This window comes from Mesocricetus auratus, unplaced genomic scaffold (genome assembly GCF_017639785.1).
Source record: "Mesocricetus auratus isolate SY011 unplaced genomic scaffold, BCM_Maur_2.0 Super-Scaffold_100037, whole genome shotgun sequence".
Classification (NCBI taxonomy): domain Eukaryota; kingdom Metazoa; phylum Chordata; class Mammalia; order Rodentia; family Cricetidae; genus Mesocricetus; species Mesocricetus auratus.
In genome coordinates this window covers 6,178,906-6,199,532 of record NW_024429215.1, presented here as the reverse complement: position 1 = coordinate 6,199,532, position 20,627 = coordinate 6,178,906, and the positions used below count along the sequence as shown (strand labels likewise).

The 20,627-nt window shown below is 51.1% G+C and overlaps 3 protein-coding genes across 4 annotated transcripts; 2 read left to right on the top strand and 1 right to left on the bottom strand.

Moving 5' to 3' along the window:
- Positions 1 to 68: 68 nt before the first annotated feature.
- Tfpt (TCF3 fusion partner) lies at positions 69 to 9,261 on the top strand. Its single transcript, XM_005084146.4, has 6 exons — positions 69 to 331; positions 852 to 1,110; positions 2,915 to 2,985; positions 8,417 to 8,486; positions 8,574 to 8,810; positions 9,105 to 9,261. The coding sequence occupies exons 1-6, from the start codon at positions 309 to 311 to the stop codon at positions 9,222 to 9,224; spliced, it is 780 nt and encodes a 259-aa protein (XP_005084203.2). The 5' UTR covers positions 69 to 308; the 3' UTR covers positions 9,225 to 9,261.
- Positions 9,262 to 9,453: 192 nt separating this feature from the next.
- Ndufa3 (NADH:ubiquinone oxidoreductase subunit A3) lies at positions 9,454 to 12,105 on the bottom strand. Its single transcript, XM_005084148.4, has 4 exons — positions 11,966 to 12,105; positions 11,666 to 11,740; positions 9,892 to 9,969; positions 9,454 to 9,597 (listed from the first exon to the last, which is right to left on the bottom strand). Exons 1-4 carry the CDS (start codon positions 11,973 to 11,975, stop codon positions 9,506 to 9,508), a joined length of 255 nt encoding a protein of 84 aa, XP_005084205.1. The 5' UTR covers positions 11,976 to 12,105; the 3' UTR covers positions 9,454 to 9,505.
- Positions 12,106 to 13,694: 1,589 nt separating this feature from the next.
- Oscar (osteoclast associated Ig-like receptor) lies at positions 13,695 to 20,250 on the top strand. Of its 2 annotated transcripts, none has more exons than XM_040733943.1 (5): positions 13,695 to 13,888; positions 14,386 to 14,418; positions 18,934 to 19,109; positions 19,338 to 19,619; positions 19,804 to 20,250. In XM_040733943.1, exons 1-5 carry the CDS (start codon positions 13,710 to 13,712, stop codon positions 19,953 to 19,955), a joined length of 822 nt encoding a protein of 273 aa, XP_040589877.1. In that variant the 5' UTR covers positions 13,695 to 13,709; the 3' UTR covers positions 19,956 to 20,250. The 2 variants fall into 2 exon arrangements, with proteins under 2 accessions (XP_040589877.1, XP_005084243.1); XM_005084186.4 differs by having other exon boundaries at positions 13,755 to 13,888; positions 18,810 to 19,109.
- The last annotated feature ends 377 nt before the right edge of the window (positions 20,251 to 20,627 follow it).

The following is a 20,627-nucleotide window of genomic DNA, read 5'->3' as shown; positions in this document are numbered from 1 at the left end:
GGCCTCGCTGGGGCCGGCAACCGGGAGAGCCGGGGAGTGGGGCGGGCTCGGGCGAGTGCGTGCGACGTCGTGGGCCGGGCCTACGACACGGCGACGACGAGGAGGCAGAGACCAAGACGGCGACGACGCAGACGATCGGCGGAGGCGCTGAAAAGATAAACCCGGGGCTTCGAGGCGCCTGCGGGTCGGGCGCAAACCACAAGTCCCAGGGGATCCTGAGCGTGCCTGTGTCGCAAGGCCTGATGGGACGGGTAGTTTGGCGCCCGGCTCCACCTCTCTGAGGCTCGAGGTCTCTCCTGACCCTAGAAATGGAGCTGGAGCAGAGAGAGGGGTGAGTGGCTGAGCCCTGTGTACACCAGAACTCGGAAAACCCAGGCGCGTGATGTGCAGCGGCCGGCCTTAGCGATCCCAGGAGGATGGGGGTTGTGGCTTGTGCTTTCTCTTTGGAATCTTTTTGGGGTGCTGGGGGCTGTCCCGGAGCACCCTGGGGGCGGGAGGAGGATTAGGATTTTGTGTGCCCTCATGGATCTGAAAGCAGGAGAGCGTGGACTCTAAAGGTCCGAGGCTGGGGTCTGATTCCTGGGTGATAGGGAGGAGGGTTAGGGCCTGGACCCCTGGATGTGAGGAGGGAGGCTGGGGTCTGATTCCTGGGTGATAGGGAGGAGGGGTAGGGCCTGGGCCCCTGGATGTGAGGAGGGAGGCTGGGGTCTGATTCCGGGGTGTTAGGGAGGAGGGTTGTTGGGGCCTCGACCCCTGGGTGTGAGAGAGGAAGGCTGGGCCCTGGCCCTGAGCGTCTGAGGAGGAACTGGAGAGCCCGAGTGCCCGGCTCCTGAAACCTCTCGGCCCCACAGGACCATGGCAGCCGTGGGATTTGAAGAGTTCTCAGCGCCACCAGGCTCAGAGCTTGCTCTGCCTCCCCTGTTTGGAGGCCACATCCTGGAGAGTGAGCTAGAGACGGAAGTGGAGTTTGTGTCCGGTGGTCTGGGTGGTTCGGGACTCCGGGAGCGGGATGAAGAGGAAGAGGCAGCCCGGGGTCGCAGGCGTCGCCAGCGGGAACTAAACAGAAGAAAGTACCAAGCTCTGGGTCGGCGCTGCCGGGAGATCGAGCAGGTAGGTGAGTGTGGATTCCCATTTGGGGGTCCTCAGGCTTAAACTGTCTCCTCCTCCTCCCCTTCCTCCCCCTCCTCCTCCTAGTTTCCTTCTCTTTTCGTTTCCTCTTGTACTAGGACGAGTAAATAAACAGATCCATGTGGATCAGACTGCCCCGCACCCTGAGGAAGGGTTTACTCTGGCTTAGAATTTGGCAGGGGAGGCATGGCATGGTGGGGGGAGAGTGGAACAGCTGATCGTCTATAATCAGGAAGCAGAGAGAAACAGAGACGAGTATTGGTGCTCGGTTGACCTTTTCTTTTCATTAAGTTCAACTACTTGGGAAGGGTTATGAGGTCTGACATTATTGGAGGAGGTGTGTCTCTGGGGGGCGGGGCTTTGAGGTTTCAAAAGCTCGTGCCAGGCCCAGTCTCTTTCTCTGCCTGCTGCCTGCAGATCGGGATGTCAGAGCCCTGTCTGTCTGCTTCCCACCATGAGGATAATGGACTAGCCCTCTAAAACTGCTGTCTGTTACACGATCTGCCTTGGTCGTGGTCTCTCTTTACAGCAATAGAACAGTAACTAAGGAAGGGGGTTATTTCAGGTCCGTAGTGAAAAGTCGTGTAAGCGTTCATTCAGCAAGGTTTGACTGAGGCTCTACCAGGCAGGCGCCGCTAAGGCCTGGGGGACACAGGCACATTGCTGTCACTGGGGAGCTTATGTTGTGGGTGGGGAGACAGACAGTAAGCAAACCAAGTAAAGAAAATGTGGATGTGAAGAAAAAGTAAAGGAGCCAGGTGGTGGTGGTGGCCCGTGGCTCTAATCCCGGCACTTAAACCACAGTGGAGACAGGTGGATCTCTGTGAGTTCGAGACCAGCCTGGTCTATAGAGCAAGTTCCAGCCAGGACAGGCAGGGCTGCACAGAGAAACCCTGTCTTGAATGCCCCCCCCATAATAAATGAATAAATAAAGAAAAAGAAAAAATTAAGCTGAGCCAGAGCTCTTCGAGTTTTAGGCCAGCCGTTGCTACATAGTGAGCTGCATAAATAAATGAGTGAATGAATGAATAAATTGTAGGTGTGTGTGGCCAGGGTTCAGGTGTGATAGCCGGGGAAGCCGTGTCGCAACTTGGTGGTGAGGCGACTCCCTCAGTAGGAGACATTTTAGCTAGAAACTGACTTTGGGGGAAGGCCAAAATAGAAGGGAGACAAAGTAGAAAGGCCGTCCCTGGACCAGGAGTGTGGTCTGGGGAGTCAGGCCAGCCCCTGGCACTTGGTGAGGAGGGCGGGTAGCATCAACTCACAGTGGACAGGAGAAAGTAGTAACTTAGTAGGGCCTCGGGCCCCAGAATGGCTCCATAGAGCCGGGCGCATGGGAGCGCGGCATCAGAAACCCTGAAGGACTGAATAGGGGCGTGATGGAGTCCAGCTGACCTGGGCGTCTCTATTAGTTACTTTTCTGTTGCCGTGGTAAAATGCCATGGCCAGGGCAACTTAAGGAAGAGTTTCTTTCAGCCTAGGGTTCCAGAGGGTTCCAATGCAAAATGGTGGAGCAGAGAGGCATCTGGAAGCTGAGGCCTCACATCTCGAACAGCAAGCATGAAGCAGAGAAACAGCCCTGGGAATGGTGTGAGGCTTTTGAAACCTCGGAGCCCTCGCCAATCCCCCCACCCCACCCCTGCCCAGTGATGTCCTTCCTCTGGTATGACCACACCCCCTAGACCTCCCCAGACAATGCCGACGTATGGGACACAAGTCTTCAAATGCCGGAGCCTCTGAGGACAGCCCTCATTCAAACCACTGCGTTTCCTCCGCCTCCCTGCAGGTCAACGAGCGAGTCTTGAACAGGCTCCACCAGGTGCAGAGGATAACTCGGAGACTCCAGCAGGAGCGCAGGTACCGTTCTGCGTGCCCCGGGGGACCCAGCGCCTCCGCTCCCACGCCTTCCCACCACCGTCCACCCGGTGTGCCCTCTCTCCTCAAGTCACAGGGTCAAAGCTGAGGTGAAGGGCCCAGAATGAGATAAATGGAGAAGGGGGATCGGGTGGTGGAGAGAAGAGCTGGGACCGGGTACGCGGTCAGACTGAGTGTTTTCCGTGCGAGTGGGGAGGACGGCGGGAAGGAGGCAGCACACGGAGCTCACCCGCTGTATCTCAGAGCAGCTATGTCTCAGAGCTGCGCCCTCCAGCCCTAAGGGTGGCAGCAGCATCAGGAGGCTGCAGCGAGGCTTCAGCTAGAGTTCTTCGCTGTGGCTAGCTCAGGTCGGCACCTCCTGCCGGGCACTGGTGTCACACCGTGACCGCAGGGTGTGGGCCCTGTAGCCAGCTGCCCGCCTGGTATCCCATTGGCGCAGGGACAAGCTTACGTTTCGGAGCTCCGTGAGGCCGAGTCCACCCAGCTCTTCTCAGCTCCACGGCCTGGCACATTCGGCCTTTAGAACACCGTCCTGGTGTCCCGGTCCCCCTAGGCTGTTCCTTCTCAGCCATCTCTGCCTATCTGTCTTCACATCAGCGCCGCTGCGACGACCCCCCCCCCCATCCTCCTCACCCAGTCAGTTCCCAGGATTCATTGTCAGGCATGGTAGCTGCCAGCTCCTGGTGGCTTTTCTTCCCCCCTTGTATTTGATAAATTAAAGTTTAAATTCCCAGACTGGAGAGGTGGATTTGGTGGTTAAGAGTGTTTACCGCTCTCGCAGAGGACCCGGGTTCAATTTCCACCACCCACATCGTGGCTCGCAGCTGTCTGTACCTCCAGTCTGGGGATCCAGCTCCCTCGCCTGGCCACTGTGGCCATCAGGCATGTGTGAGGTATACATGTATACAGGGAAAAAAACCCCTCAAACTTAAATGACAGAGCAGAGAGAGAGAGAGACAGACAGAGAGAGACAGACAGACAGACAGAAACAGACAGAGAGAGAGAGGGAGAGAGCGGGCACGCGCTGGGGATATAGTTCAGAAGTAGTAACGTGCTTGCGTGCTGCCTGGAATCTCCCAGTAAGGGACTGGGGTTTGGCTCATTAGTGGACCACCAACCTAGAGTCCCCAGGAAGGGCTGGGCTCAGCAGTACAGCATTTGCCTAGTATGTGCATGGCCCTGAGTTCAGTCTCTCTGTCCCCCTGCCTCCTTCTTTAATTTTATTTATTTTACATCCCAACCACAGTTTCCCATTACTCCTCTCCTCCCAGTCACACCCACCTCCACCCTTCTGTCCCCCACCCCTCCCTTTCTGTTCAGGAAAGGGCAGGTCTCCCGTGGATATCAACAAAACATGGCATATCTAGTAGCTGTGACACTAAGCACCTCCCCGTGTATTAAGGCTGGACAAGGCGACCCAGTATGGGGAATAGTGTCTCAGAAGCCAGCAAAAGGGTTAGAGACAGCCAAAGCATTAGGGACAGCCCCTGCTCCCACTGTTAGGAGTCCTACTCAAGAACCAAGCTGCACAGCTGTCACACACATGTAGAGGGCGTAGGTTGGTCCCATCCGGGCTGCCGGGTTGTTAAGACCCTGTGAGCTCCTATGAGCCAGGTTAGCGGATGCTGTGCGTTTGAGTATGTCAGAATAACACTGGACATCATTACATTGATGTTTTTATCCAGTCCTGTTTGGCTCTATCCTAGGTCTCTGCATCATCCAGCCTCTGGGTCCTGGAGCCCCAGGCAGTGTCGGGGGGTGCGGGGGTAGGTTTGCTCTCCCGGTGTGGGTCTCAGGCTGGACCAGTCATCCGTTGGTTGACCATTCCCTCTATGCTACTGTTACCCAGCACATCCCACAGGCAGGACAGAGGGTATATGACTGGATTGGTGTCCCAGTCCCTCCACTGGAAGTCCTGCCTGGTCACAGGAGATGGCAGGTTGAGGCTGCTCTATTGCTAGGAGTCTTAGCAAGGATCACCCTTGTAGATCATCCTTGGGAATTACCCTTAGGCCAGGTTTCTACCGTTCCGCTAGTGTCTTTCAGTATTTCTCCCCTCACCCCCCCCCCATGTTCACATCACCATCCTCCTTCAGTCCACCCACAAAGCACCTCCTATTTCCCACTCCCAGAGAGATCTGAGTATCCGTCTTGAGCCCACCTTGTTCCCTAGCATCTGTGGGTCTGTGGTTGATAGCGTGGTTATCCTTTACTTTATAGCTAATATCCACTTAGGAGTGAGCACATTTGTATATAAGAGGGCTACTGATTTTTTGAGTTAATCTTGTATCCAGCTACTTCAACAAAGTTGTTTATCAGCTGTAGGTATTCCCTGGTAGAATTTTTGAGGTCACTTATGTATACTATCATGTCATCTGTAAATAGCAATGCTTTGATTTCTTTTCCAGTTTGCTAAATTTCCCATTCTTGTCCAGTTCTCCTTTTGTCTCATTGCTCTAGCTAGAACTTCGAGTACTATATTGAATAGATATGGAGAGAGTGGACATCTTTGTGTCATTCCTGATTTTAGTGGAATTGCGTCGAGTTTCTCCATTTAGTTTGATGTCGACATCAGCTTATTGTATATTCCTTTATTATATTTAGGAATGTTCCTTGTATCCCTGATCTCTCCAAGACCTTTATCATGAAGGGGTGTTGGATTTTGTCAAAGGCTTTTTCGGCATCTGAGACGATCATGTGGATTTTTTCTTTCAGTTTGTTTATATGGTGGATTACATTGACAGTCTTCCATTGAACCTTCCATGAGTGTCTGGGATGAAGCCTACTTGATCATGGTGAATGATCGGTGAATGATCTTTTTGTTGTGTTCTTGAGTTCGGTTTACCAGTATTTTATTAAACATTTTTGCATCAGTGTTCATGAGGGAATATTGGTCTGTAATTTTCTTTTGTTGTTAAGTCTTTGTGTGGTTTGGGTATCAGAGCAATTGTGACTTCATAAAAAGAATTTGACAATGTTCCTCTGTTTCTATTTTGTGAAGAGTATTAGCTCTTCTTTGAAAGTCTGCTTGGAACCATCTTGCTCTGGCTCTGTGCTTTTTTTGGTTGGGAGACTTAATTGACTTTTTTTCCCCTCGCAGCTTTTTCCCCCTAGACAGGATTGTTCTGGGTAACAGTCCTAGTGAAAAGTTTCTACACCCCATAAGCCTCTTCGCCAGTAGAGCAATCCAAATCAGACCAAATCAAACCAAATTTAAAAAGCCCACGCTTAATGGATACAATTCTCCCAAATGGCCTTCCAACCCCCCAGAGAGGAAAAAGGAAAGAGAAACCAGAAAGCCACGAGTCTGGTTTCTGGGGGGCAGTTTAAATATCCTGTGGGAGTGGTCTTGAGCATCTCTGGGGCAGGGGTCATCATTTGTCAGATCTCTTGAGATGTAGCAGGGTTTGGAGGGAGATAAAGGGGGAAGCCTTGGGTGGAACTTCCACCATAACAGTCCAGACTCTTTGGTTGTATGGATGCCAGGGGCTGGGTGAAGCTTCCACAGTAACACCTGTCCTGGAAGTCACTCTGTAGACCAGGCTGGTCTTGAACTCACAGAGATCGCCTGCCTGTGCCTCCCAAGTACTGGCATTAAAGGTGTGCGCCACAACCACCCTGCATCCCTTGCAGCTTTTAATATTCTTTCTTTCTTCTGTATGTTTAGTGTTTTGATTACTATGTGACTTGGGGATTTTCTTTCCTGATCCGATCTTTTGGTGTTCTGTAAGCTTCTTGTACTTTTATAGGCATGTCCTTCTTTAGGTTTGGAAAGTTTTCTTCAATGATTTTGTTAAACATATTCTCTGGCCGGGTGTTGGTGGCACACGCCTTTAATCCCAGCACTTGGGAGGCAGAGGCAGGTGGATCTCTGTGAGTTCGAGGCCAGCCTGGTCTACAAGAGCTAGTTCCAGGACAGCCTCCAAAGCCACAGAAAAACTCTGTCTCGAAAAACAAACAAACAAACAAAAAAACATATTCTCTGGGTTTTAAGTTGGGATTCTTCCTCTATTCTTTTTGCTCTTAGATTTGATTTTTTTCATTGTGTTTCAGATTTTCTAGATGTTTTGTGTTACAAGTTTTTTTTTTTTTTAACATTTTCTTTTTGGTTTTTTGAGACAGGGTTTCTCTGTATTGCTTTGAAGGTTGCCCTGGAACTCACTCTGTAGACTAGGCTGGCCTCAAACTCAGAGATCCGCTTGCTGGGATTAAAGGTGTGAACCACCAAGGCCCTGCCTAACATTTTCTTTGAATGATAATCTAGTTCTTCTATCTTATCTTCAGTGAATGAAATTCTTTCTTCTATCTCTTGTATTCTATAGATGACGCTTGCATCTGTAGTTCCTGATCACTTTTCCAGAATTCCCTGTTTGTGTTTTCTTTGTTGCTTCTATTTTGGTTTTCCTGTGTTTTCAGTTTCCTTCAGGTGTTTGGGTTTTCTTGGCATTCTTTAAAGGAGTTATTGGTTTCCTCCTTGATTTCTGTAAGCCAGTTTTTCATTTCCTTTAAGGACCTCTGTCATCTTCATACAGTTGTTTTTAAGGCCATTTTCTTGTGTTTCAGTTGCGTTGGAATACTCAGGTCTTACTGTCTTTGGATAGCTGGGATCTGGTGGTCCCATGTTGCCTTGGCTGTTGCTGATTGGTTGGGTTCTTAAACTGGTGTTTAGGCATCTGGGATGATTATAGTTCTAGGTCCTGATTCTAAGCTTGTCTTTGTTGGATGGGTGTTTTGTTCCTTTTGGGTCTTCTAGTCTTTGTGGCCTGGATTTTTGGCTGTCCTGGAACTCTCTGTGTAGACCAGTGTGTCCTCGAACTTGAAGGTCCACCTGCCTCTGCCTCCCAAGTGCTGGGGTTAAAGGTGTGCAATTGTTTTTAATTAGTTTATTTTTAAAATCTTTTGTGTCACTGGTGGTGGTGGCACAACACCTTTAATCCCAGCACTCAGGAGATACAGGTAGGTGGATTTCTCTGAGTTGGAGGTCAGCCTGGTCTACAAAGCAGAGATAGCCAAGGCTATTACACAGAGAAACCCTATCTCAGAAAAACAAACAAGTTTGAGCCTCCTAGCTCAGCGGTGCAATACTCGTGAGGCATGTTCAAAGCCCTGGATTTAGTCTTCATTACCAACAACAAAACTGGAATTCAACTGAATGTTCGCCAGATGCTGACACCGTGTAATTTAGGGAATAGTCTTTGGAATGTACAACTACAGCACCTAGCCCAGACAAGGATGTCGACTTATCTTTGACACTGTGGGTGAGGCAGGTTCCCAGGCTATGCTCTCAGGCTCCAGAGCTCCAAACCTTTCTAGTCTGGGACAAGTTTAGATTGAAGTAAAGGGAGATCTGGACTTTTCTCTGTTACTTCCCTCCCCCAGAAGATGCCCAGTGCCTACATTTCTGTCCTCACAGGTTCCTCATGAGGGTGCTGGACTCTTACGGGGATGACTACCGGGCTAGCCAGTTCACCATCGTGTTGGAGGTGAGCTCCGCTCTCCAGGCAGGTTGGGGTGACTAACGTGTACAGTCCAGTTAAGTCTTTAACCGCCTCCAATTCTCATTTTGCCAGGATGATGGCAGCCAAGGTACAGATGTCCCCACCCCAGGCAATGCTGAGAATGAGCCTCCAGAGAAAGAGGGGCTTTCCCCACTCCAAAGGACACCTGCACCCTTAGACCCCAGCAGCCCAGCCCCTGGCGAGGGGCCCAGTGGGCGGAAGAGGCGGCGGGCACCCCGGGTGGGAGCCTCGTTGACCCCAGAACTGGCCCCCGTGCAGGTGGGAGCCGAGGGCTGGGGCCAAGGCGTGGTAAGAACCCTGAGCTGGGCCTGAGGGGCCCGGGGCTGGGCGAGGGCTGGGCAGGGTGGCAACAGGATTGAGGACGGGAAAGAAGTTGGAAAATTTAGGGTTAGAGTTTGAAGAATGTGACTAGACGCAGGAACAGAGGGAGAAGAGGAAGTCAGTTGAGGGAAGCTACTCAGGGTTGCCTGAAAGTGAGAATGGCCTGGGAAACCAGGGCCCAGAGGCTGATTGGGTGCGTGGGTCGGGGTGGGGTTTGTCTCCTAAGTCTCCATACCCACTCACATCTGATTCTCTTTCCAGATTAAGGTTGAGGACGACTTTGGCTTTGAAGCAGATGAGGCCTTGGATTCAAGTTGGGTTTCTCGAGGGCCGGACAAACTGCTACCCTACCCTACCCTAGCCAGCCCACCCTTTGACTAATTCTCTCTCCCCAATAAACAGACCCCCCACCACCACACGTACACTTGTCCAGGCCACTGTCTGCTGCTCCCATCCCTGAAACACTCAGGTTCTGGGATTGGAGGCCAAGGCGGAAGATGTTTTGCTAGTGTGAGGCCACCCTGGCTACACACTTGAGTTCCAGGTCAGCCTAGGCTACATATACAGTGAGACTTCCTTCTCTCAAAGCAACAACAAAAAGACTCTGCGGTTGGTTTTCAGTTTTATTGGGGGGCAACAGGGAAGTAGTCCATCAGCAGTATTCACAGGTTCTTCAGCCATTCCAGGCTTGGGCCCTGAGGGTCCTGAGGGTGGCTGGGCACATCGGGCATGTTCCCATTATCTCGAACAGGTACTATAAAACAAGAGGATGAGCCACTGAGACCAGCAGGTCCCTAGTGCCCTGTAGAGAGCAGCCTAGTCTGTCTCTGTATTCAGACAGTACAGACGCCAGGTGAGAAGGAGAGGCATGAGGGCCGGAAGTGCAGCAAGGTTATTAGGCAAGCAAGGGAGAGATCCCAATGGGTGGAGGAACCCAGAGACCCCGAGAGACAAACTCCAGGCATGGTAAAGGTATAAAGAACGTCCGAACGCAGCAGGGACTCTGCGACACAGCTGTCTGCCCCGCCCCACAGCGCAGGCGGCTCACCTGGGTAGTTGTAGGGTGTGGCCTTGTTGATCATGGTGGCATACTTGGTGTAGGGGCTGATTATGGGCATAATTATAGCTGTGGAGACAGACATGAGTGTGAGACCCAAGGATGCAGCGGCTCTCGAGGTGGGAAAGGGGAGCAACAGCCCTGGCCAAGGGGAGCGGGAAGGGCCGGCCTACCCAGCCAGGCCCTTTGGTAGTTCCCTCAGCACTCCAGCATCCCCACTTAACAGGTCAGTGTGACTCCTGAGACTGGGGAGCAGCGGAGAGGATGGAGCCTAACACTCATGAACACATGAGGCCCACAGGCTGGTCACAGGTTGATAGCTTTTGGATTAGCCCATGTGGGCTACAGCCAAGAGTCTTCAGGAGTGGAGGCGGTGTATAACGGGAACGTTAATAGGCCAGTGTTGCTGACATAAGGTAATAATTTCACATCTTCAACTGCACGTGTTTAAAAGGGGCTGGAGATGGCTCGGTAAAAAAGAACGTGTCGCCTTTGCAGAGTTCGGCTCCTAGCACCTAGATTGGATGCTCACAACTTCTGCAACTGTAGCTCCAGCTCCAGGGTATCCAAGAAACTCCCACACACATGTGGCATACACAAACACCCATACACAAAAATCTACTTTGAAAGGGCTGGAGAGATGGCGCCTCAGTTAGGAGCACTCGCCGATCTCCCATCGGACTCCAGAGTTCAATTCCCAGCAGCCGTGTCCCTTAGCTCACAACTGTAATTCCAGCTTCAAAGGGTCATGTATGTGTCTTCCTGGACTCCACAGGCCATGCACTTTTAAAGATTTGAGGGGTGCTGGTGACTTATGCCCGTAATAGCAACACTTGAGAAGCCAAGGCAGACTGCTTTGAGTTTGAGGCCAGCCTGAGCTAAATTGTGTGTTTCCCCCTAGAAAAAAGAAAACTACAAAGGTACAAAAAAAAAACATCCTAGGAAGGATTTAACCATGGAGTTGTAAAAGTACGTCTACCTGCTGCCAAAACTGACAACCTGAGTTAAATCCCTAGGACTCAGAGTCACACACACACACACACACAACCTAAGTTAAATCCCTAGGATTCAGACAGACAGACACACAGATAGACAGACACACACACACCCTAAATTAAATCCCTAGGATTCAGAGTCACACACGGGGGCGTTGATGGCGCATGCCTTTAATCCCAGCACTCCGGAGGCAGAGGCAGGCGATGGATCTGTGTGCGTTCGAGATCAGCCTGGTCTACCGAGCGAGTTCCAAGACACAGAAACCCTGTCTCAAAAAACAAACAACCGGATCGTGTACACCTCAGATCATTATCCCAACATATTTTCTAATTGAAACCGCATGCTTTGGAGCATCCTAGCTCATTTGAAGTCATGGCGGTGGGTTCTAGAACTTCACTATCACACTTCGTTCGGAATAACTGCGGGACTGCTATGCCTGCCAACACCCCCCTCCCCCCGCCCCCAGACCTTCAGAACCAGAATTTGCTTAACAGTCGGCTCCCACCCCCACCCCCTCCAGGGCTTGGGCGCATCTGAACTGCGAACCGCCCTGTCCCACAGCAGGTTCCTCGCCGGGGAGGCTTGCAGGGAGATTTGCCGACGACAGACTTCCCCGAGGAATTCTGCACGAGCAAGGTTGCAGGTGCACCTCTTGCGTGGGTGTGCGTGGGGCGGCGAGGGGGGCTACAGCAATGTCGGGGGACGCAAGACCAACTGTGGAATGCTGATGACCTCAAGGAGGACGGACATGGGCTCCCGGGGCACTCACCCAGGCCCCAGACTGAGAAAGACACCACCAGCACCGGATGCTCCGCCCAGGCATTCTTGAGGAAGGCGCTGAGTCCTGGAGAGGTGGGAGAAGAGTCACCCTTGGGGGGGCTGCTGCTGCGGTGACCTCTAACCCTCTCGTACCACCCCGGCCCTGCAAGAGCACCCTCGTGGCCGCCGCGCCCCTCCTCTGGGACGGACCCCACCGCGCCCCCAGAGCTCTCCTGAGCCTCGGTCGCGGCTCAGCCCACCGCTCCCCGGAACTACCTGAGCCCCGAGCACCCCAGGGCCCAGTACTTACTCGCCGCCATCTTGGTCTTGCAGGCGACTAGGGCGCGGAGGTCTCTGGGAGTTGTGGTCCCTTTCCTTGCGTGAGGCTCCGCCCCCTGGGCCGGGCCTTTCAGAGTAGGAAGGCGAGGGCGTGGAGCCTGGCGGGAGTTGTAGTTCCAGAGTGAGGCTCAGCCGACTCAAACTAGAACAGAGAAACTTGGCAGCAAAGATTTAAACCACGGGGACTTTGCACACCTGCTGGTCTCAACGTTTTATTTTAGCTTTAAAAAAATGCATCAAAGCCAGGCGTTGGTGGTGCACGCCTTTAATCCCAGCACTCCGGAAGCAGAGGCAGGCGGATCTCTGTGAGTTCGAGGCCAGCCTGGTCTACAAAGTGAGTTCCAGGACGGCCTTCAAAGCAACAGAGAAACCCTATCTCGAAAAACAAAACAAACAAACAAAAAAATGCATCAAAAGAGTAACTTTGGCCGGACGTTGGTGGTGCACGCCTTTAATCCCTGCACTCAGGAGGCAGAGGCAGGAGGATCTCTGTGAGTTCGAGACCAGCCTGGTGCACAAGAGCTAGTTCCAGGACAGCCTCCAAAGCCACAGAGAAACCCTGTCTCGAAAAACCAAAAAAAAACAAAAACAAAAAAACAAGAAGACCAAAAAAGGGGGAAAAAAGGAGTAACTTTGAGTTCTCCCGCAAGAAAGTCCGTTTCACTTTAAAACCACAACTGGACATCCCTCATTCTGGAAGGTCTAAATTGATACCAAATAGGTTAAGGACTGTCTGGGTCTTACGTTACCAGCGTGCAGCTCCCCCTCCCGCCCTTTGGTTTCGCTGGAGACTGAAACCATAAACCACCGAGCCACGCCTCCAGCCAGCCCCTCGTGCTCTGAACCACGCCCCCAGGCTCTAACTGGCGGATTCTAGGCAAGCCCTTTGCTGTGGGCTGCCACCTTTTTACGCCCCTGCCCTGGTCTTTCTGTTTGTTTAGGTTTTGCGTGACAGGGTTTCTTTGTGTAACTTTGGAGCCTGTCCTGGCACAAGCTGGCCTCGAACTCACATAGATCCAAGTGTTGGGATTAAAGGGTTATGCCACCACTGCCCGGCCTGCCCTGCCTTTAGTTTTTTATTTTGCGACTGAAATCAGGGCAGGTCCATCTGCCACCGAGGCACGCCCCCAGCCCCTCTAGCTCAACGTCTTAACCTCTCCCCCAGGCTTCATCTGGTGGATTCTAGGCAATCCTTTCCTGTGAACTGTCACGTTTTCGTGCCCTGTCTTTTAGTTTTTATTTTGAGACAAGGTTTTATTAAATGGCTCAAGTTGGTCCCGCAAGCTTTGAACTTGTTGAACTTGGGGTCCTCTTGCTTCGGCTTTCCAAAGTAGGTGGGATTACAAGCCTGAGCCTCCCAAGAACGTGCACATCACAAAAAGAAAAAGAAAAGAAAAAAAAGAAAAGAAAGAAAGAAAGAGTATCTGGCTTGAGTAAGTGAGACACCCGGGACTCCGGGGCTGTCAGGCGGTGATGGTCTCTGTGCCTTCTCTTTTTCACCAGGACAGCGTATATTGTGAGCAAGGATATTTTTCCCTTTCCTCCTCTTTTTTTTTTTTTTTTTTTCTTTTCTCAACACCTAGGCTAGAGCACACCCGGAAAGCAGTCTCTCTTAGTACAACATTCCCAGCCCCCCTCCCCTACTTTTAAGTTGAATTAATGAACATCAGAGGTCATGACTGTTCCCTTGCAACTTTTTCCAAGACAGCGGGGCTATGACACAGTTACCCAGGGGCCTCCACCTGACTCCTCTCTTCCCTAAACAGGGCTCTCACATGGCTTTCTGGTGTTGCTTCATTCCCTCGGCAGGCAGAAGGCAGGACCAGTCTTTTCCGCCTTTTCCGGAGAGTGCCCGCCATGATCCTGTCGCTGATCCTCCAGCTGTTGACTCTCTGTGAGCTGTCGCTCCCCTGCGTGGGGGTGGGTCCTTGGCTGGGCTGAGAGCTGAGGCTGGTCGTCTGGAATTCAACATCCAGTTTAGAAAAAGGCGTCGGGACTGGTACCCAGATACCCGAGTCCTAAGTGGGAGGAGACAGGCTGCTGGGTCTGGGGTGAGGTTAGGTTTCTCTGGATCTCCAGGAAAGTTAAGTGGTATCTAGGGTCAAGGAATACTCAGTTCTCACGGCAGAGGGACCGGACTCCCGCATTGGAAAGAGGAGGGTATCCAGACTTCCAAACCCCAAGGGGGCGCAAAGGTCCGCTTGAGTCAGACCACTGGCTTCTTAAATATCTGGGGAGTGGAAGTTTTGCTGCATCCTTGAAAAGACGGGGATAGGAGTCTTAGTTTCCGGAAGGAAAAGCGAAGCTGTGCAATCAGAGTCTAGGGCTCCCGATGAGCGAGAACTGGTAGTCACAAAGCCTTGTGAAGAGCTGACTCCTAACCTTCTGCAGGGCCTGCGTGTCGTGGGGACTTGACGCTAACCGGTGAGTGGCACACTCCAAATGCTCTTTATGCTGCTCACATCCGTCTCCAACAGCTCATTTCATTCTGATGCCCAGCTTCACCTACATTTCTTTATCTCCCTCTCCTCCTCCCCTTCTCTTCTTCTCCTTTTTATCCATTGACGCCCACCTCCCTTATTCCTTTTCTCCTGTCTCCTTTCCTTCGAGACTGGGTTTCTCTGTGGCTTTGGAGGCTGTCCTGGATCTAGCTCTTGCAGACCAAGCTAGTCTCGAACTCACAGAGATCCTCCTGTTTCTGCCTCCCGAGTGCTGGGACTAAAGGCGTGCGCCACCAACGCCGGGCTCCTTCTTCCTCTTACTTCTTTCCATTCCGTCTTCCCCCCCTCCCCACGTCTTCTCCTCTCTCCTCCATTCCTTTCCTCCTTTCCCCCTTTCCTCTCCTCTCCCTTCCCTTTTCTTCATCCCTTTAGTGATCATTATAGGTGAGTATAGAAAACCATGAATATGGATATTAGGGAGCCCTAAACTAGACCATCATCTTTTTGTTGACGTTTTTATTTTAAAACAATCTTTTCTCAGTTTACATACCACTCCCTCCCACTCTCCCCTCCTCCCCCCTACCCCACCCCATCCACTCCCCAGAGAGGGTAAGGCTTCCCATGGGGAGTCAATAAAGTCTGGTACCTCTCTTTGAGGCAGGACCAGGGCTCTCCCCCCCCCCCCATATGTAGGCTGAGCAAGTTATTCCTCCAAAGAGAACGGGCTCCAAGAAGCCAGTTCAAGCACTAGGGATAAATCCTGGTCACACTGCCAGTGTCCTCACAGACTGCCCAAACCACATAACTGTCACCCACATTCAGAGGGCCCAGTTTGGTCCCATGCAGGTTCCCCAGCTGTCAGTCCAGAGTTAGCGAGCTCCCACAAGCTCATAGACCATCATCTTTATTGTGTGGCCTTGAACAAACCAGGGACCTTGAAGACTCCGTTTCCTTCTCTGGAAAATGGGTTGCAAAAGTTTAAAATAGTTAACATAAGTAAACTGTAGGCTCAGATCCTGGCATAGTCCGGGGCTCCAGACATAGGATTTCCTGCAATGCCAATTATACCAGCGTCTCTCACCGGAGCCTGCTTTCCATAAAAGGAGGGTTCCCCTACCCCAAGATGGTTTCATTTTGGATTTTCGCATGGAGTTGATGTTTCCTTTCTCTTTAACTTTCTTCCATTAGATTCCAGTTTTGAACGAGAGCCATCAGGAAAGCCATTCATACCTGAGTTATCAGTTAGCTTAATTTCGTTGTATGTGTGCGAGTGTTTTGCCTGTATGCATGTATTTGCACCGTGTGTATGCCTGGTGCTGGCAGGGTTCAGAAGAAGCTTTAGGATTCTCTGGAGCTGGAGTCACAGGTAGTTGTGAGCCACCACGTGGTGCTGAGAATCCAACCCCAGTCTTTTGCAAAAGCAGCAAGCCCTTTTTACTGCTGAGCCGTTGTTCCAGTTCCCTGATTTTAAATTCGTTTTATTATTATAACTTAAAGTGATAAAGCTAATGAGTACTCAAGGTTACAAAAACTCAGTGAAAGCCGGGCAGTGGTGGCACATGCCTTTAATCCCAGCACTTGGAAGGCAGAGGCAAGTGGATCTCTGTGAGTTCGAGACCAGCCTGGTCTGCAAGAGCTAGTTCCAGGACAGCCTCCAAAAGCCACAGAGAAACCCTGTCTCGAAAAACCAAAAAAGAAAAAAAAAAAGACTCAGTGAAAAGACACAACAATTTTCCCCTTCCTCTTCCTGTGTTCCCGAAACAAACTTCGGATCCTAGAAACAAACTTCGGATCCTACAAAAAGTTTTCCATGCATTCATACACACCTAAAAAAGTTTTCCATGCATTCATACACACCACGCATTTACACACTTCCTCCTTTTCCGGCCAGATCAAAATTGGTATTTCATGACCCATTCTGTTCCGGATCTTAAATGTTAAACTTAACAATCTGCCTTGGAGCTCTTTTCCAATCGTTAGTTGTTATTTTTTTACTTTTTAAATTGATTTACAAATAAGTTTGCCTACGGTGAGGCAGTGGAATCGTTGGACCGTTGATCATGTTATGCTTCTGTTGTTTGCATATATACTAAGGTTGGTTTGAACCTGTGGTCTTTTACATAGTGGGCTATGGCTCGCTCATCAGCAATATTCCCAGCTCGTCCCTGGGGCATCCTAAGGAGGTGTTCTACCACTGAGCCACACCCCTGCCCCCGCTGAGGGATGACTACACATACCCCATTACACCTGGTTTTCTGTTCTATCACCTGTTTAAGAAAAAAGATTTCTTTTTGTCTTTTAAATTAGGTGTATGTGTTTGTGTCTTTGGGGGAGTATATGTACATGAGTGCAGGTGCCCGCAGAGGTCAGAGGTGTCAAGATCCCCCTGGAGCTAGAGTTACAAGTAGTTATCAGTTGCTCAGTGTGGGTGCCAGGAGTTAAACCCAGGTCCTCTGCAAGAGCAGTAAACACTCTTAACTGCTGAGTCATATCTTCAGCTCCCTATTCTATCACCTGGTAAGGAGCCACCTTTCGACACTTATATCAAAGAGTAAGCTGGGGAACGTGTTCAAACCATAGCAGCAATTATTGACATGTGGCAAACCATAACCCCTTACAGTGAGGTGTGGTGGTATAGGTCTATCATCCTAGCACTTGGAAGCTGAGACAGAAGGATTACAAGTTTGAAGGCAGACTACACCATAGTGAGCTCTAGGACAAACTGGGCTACATAGTGACCGTTGTTTCAGAACAGATAAACAAAAAACAGCAACAATAAGACCAAACGAAACAAAGTAACAATTTATGGTATGTTGTTTTGAAACTGTGCCTTGGAGAAAGGGTTGGGGATTTCGCTTGGTTGGTGGATTGTTTGCCTAGCAGGCCCGGGTGTTGCATAGATGAGGAGGGAGGTGGTGGTCCTGATGGTGGCACATGCTTATAGTCCAGGAGTATTGGAAGTTCAAGGTCATTCTCCACTACATAGCCAGTTCAAGGCCTGCTAGAGTTACACAAAACCTTGTCTCAAAAAAAAAAAATTATGGAGGCGGTTTGAGGCTGTATCTCAGCGGTAGAGTGAGTGATTACCCACAGTGCGTAAGGTTCTGGGTTCAGTCATTGGCACACAAACAAATTATGGGTCAGACCTTCATTTGGGCTGCCAGCTCACAAATAATGGCAAGGAGACTTATTAAATATGAAACCTTGGTCATTAGCTTAGGCTTGTCTCACTAGCTCTTTTTTTTTTTGTTTTTTGTTTTTGTTTTTTTTTGTTTTTGTTTTTTGAGGCAGGGTTTCTCTGTGGCTTTGGAGGCTGTCCTGGAACTAGCTATTGTAGACCAGGCTGGTCTCGAACTCACAGAGATCCGCCTGCCTCTGCCTCCCGAGTGCTGGGATTAAAGGCGTGAGCCACCCGGCCTCACTAGCTCTTATAATTTAAATTATGCCATGTTTTTATTAATCTATGGTCTTCCACGTGGCTTTTACCTCCCTCTTCCCTCCGGTTCTGTGTGTCCAACTCTTCCACGTCTCCATGGTGTTCCCGCCTTTCTTCCCAGAGTTCTCACTGACCCTGGAAGTCCTGCCTAACCACTTCCTGCCTAGCTATTGGCTATTCAGCTCTTTATTAAACCAATCAGAAGGTGCCCTGGCAAAAACATACCTTCACAGTGTGAACAGATATTCCATAACAAAACACTCCAAGTTAGAGGTGGGCATTCTTGGTACTTAAGGGAAGGAGCATCATAAGATGAGGGAGGGGTCTCCTCTGCTGTCTTCCCCACGGATACTCTGGGGCAGATAGGAGTTTTCCTGTCTTCCTCTTCTCTTCTGCCCCAAACCCACCAAGGTCCCCCATGCAAGGTTCCCCCTCACGCTTTTTTTTAAAGATTTATTTATTTACTTATTATGTAGGGCACCAGATCTCATTATAGATGGTTGTGAGCCACCATATGGTTGCTGGGAATCGAACTCAGGACTTCTGGAAGAGCAGCCAGTGCTCTTAACCTCAGCCATCTCTGTGGTCTTATCGTAACAGGCATGGTTGTGCAAGCCTTTAATGCCAGCCCTGAGGAGGCAGAGGCAGGTGGATTTCTGTGAATCATAGGCAAGCCTGGCCTACGGAGCTAGTTCCAATACAGCTATGGGTGCTACACAGAGAAACCCTGCCTTGAAAAACAAAACAAAACAAAAACAGCTCAATGTTAGAGCGCTGTAATTTTCATCTGGTTTGGGCCATCTGTAATTGCACTCGGGCCCTCCCCTCCTTTATAGAGATGTATGATCAAGAGAGATGGGTGTCTGTCCAATTTCTGCTTGGTCCCCTGAGGCTTCTGGAATGGAGGGTCCTGAGAACCCAAGCACTTTTCTTTTAAGCTCCCCCAGCCTCATCCCCCCCGCCACGGCTGGGGGCTCATCCTGCTGCAGTTGTGACTCCTGGAGTGAACGTAACCTTGAGGTGCCGGGCACCCCAACCTGCCTGGCGGTTTGCACTCTTCAGAACCGGCGTCGTTACCCCCCTGCGCTTCCGGGATGTGGCCACGGAGCTGGCTGAGTTCTTCCTGGAGGAGGTGACTCTGGCCCAGGGGGGCAGTTATTACTGCCGCTACCGCAGGACAGACTGGGAACTGGGTGTCTGGTCCCAGTCCAGCAATGTCCTGGAACTGCTGGTGACAGGTGAGGTTCGGGAGGAATGGGAGAAGGGAACTGGAGTGAGATTCAGGTGGAGTGTGGGGGTGGGGTGGGGTCACAAGGAGGGAGACATAGGGAGGTAGACGGAAAGATTCTCGAACATGCGGGAAGAAGAGGGTGAGCTTGGGGGCTGGGAAGAGAGGCAGAAGAGAAGGGAGGAGGAAGGGAAGATAGACGAGCCAGCCTATTTAAGACCTTACCTGTGTTCCATAGTTCAGCTGCCCAGACCATCACTGGTGGCACTGCCTGGACCTGTGGTGGCCCCAGGAGCCAACGTAAGCCTGCGCTGTGCAGGCCGCATGCCAGGCATGAGTTTCGCGCTGTACCGCGTGGGCGTGGCGACCCCTCTGCAGTACATCGACTCTCTGCAGGCCTGGGCTGACTTCCCCCTGGTGGGCGCCAGTGCCCCGGGCACCTACAGTTGCTATTACCACACGCCCTCTGCCCCCTATGTGCTGTCACAGCGCAGTCAGCCACTGGTCATCAGCTCCGAAGGTGAGGTGTTCTGGTCCTTCTGCAGACCCAAGGGTCCCCAGGGTCCAGGGACATCAACCCCAATTCCGCTTAGAGACTTGGGAGTTGAGTCTGCGACTCCACCTGCGTGTGTCAGATATGCAGAAGACCGTCATGACTCTGGGACAAGGGACCAACACCCTGTCTCCCTCCCCTTGGCCTACAGGTTCTGGCTCCTCGGACTATACTCAGGCAAACCTCATTCGTTTGGGGCTGGCCGGCCTGGTCCTCCTCTGCATGGGCACCTTAGTTACCGTTGACCGGCGCAGCAGGAGCTCCGCTCTTGGTGGCCTCCCGCCCCAGAAAAACAGGGTGTAGCCGCGTGGGGTGAGAAGAGACTGCCTGGAGATGGGCAGCGAAGCCGGGAGCCTTGGTGGCTGATTGCTGCGGAACATTCCAGGCCTCCAGACTCCACTATTAACCCCTTCACCTTTTTTTTTTGTTGTTTTGTTTTGTTTTGTTTTTTGTACTGTAGCTTCCTGCTGGGTCCTCTCCTAGACCTTCGAGGGGAGTGGACAACACGGCTGTATTTTCTTTGATTGTAAAATGGTGTGATACCACATTATTACACTTGTTGAAGGATTAAAAGCAGTGACCGGCCTATGGTAAATGATGCTCAGTGAATGTTAGTGACTTTATCCTTCCTTGGAAACCCCTTCCCTCCTCATGTCCCTTTCTCCCATCTCCCTTCTAACCCCCTCACCTAGGTTCATTCATCCATACTCAGAAATATCATATATATATTGGTATTTTGAGTCAGGGTTTCCTCTGTGTAATTTTGGTTGTCTTCTGTAGACCAGGCTGACCTCAGACTCAGAGACCTACCTGTCTCTGTCTCCCGAGTGCTGGGATTAAAGGCATGTGCCACCACCACTCAGCTGCTATAATTATATATTTTAAGGAATGATACACATGCCTCAGCATGTGTATGGAGATGAGAAGATTAAATTTCGGGAGTTGATTTTTGTCTGCATTCAGTGGGTCCCAGGG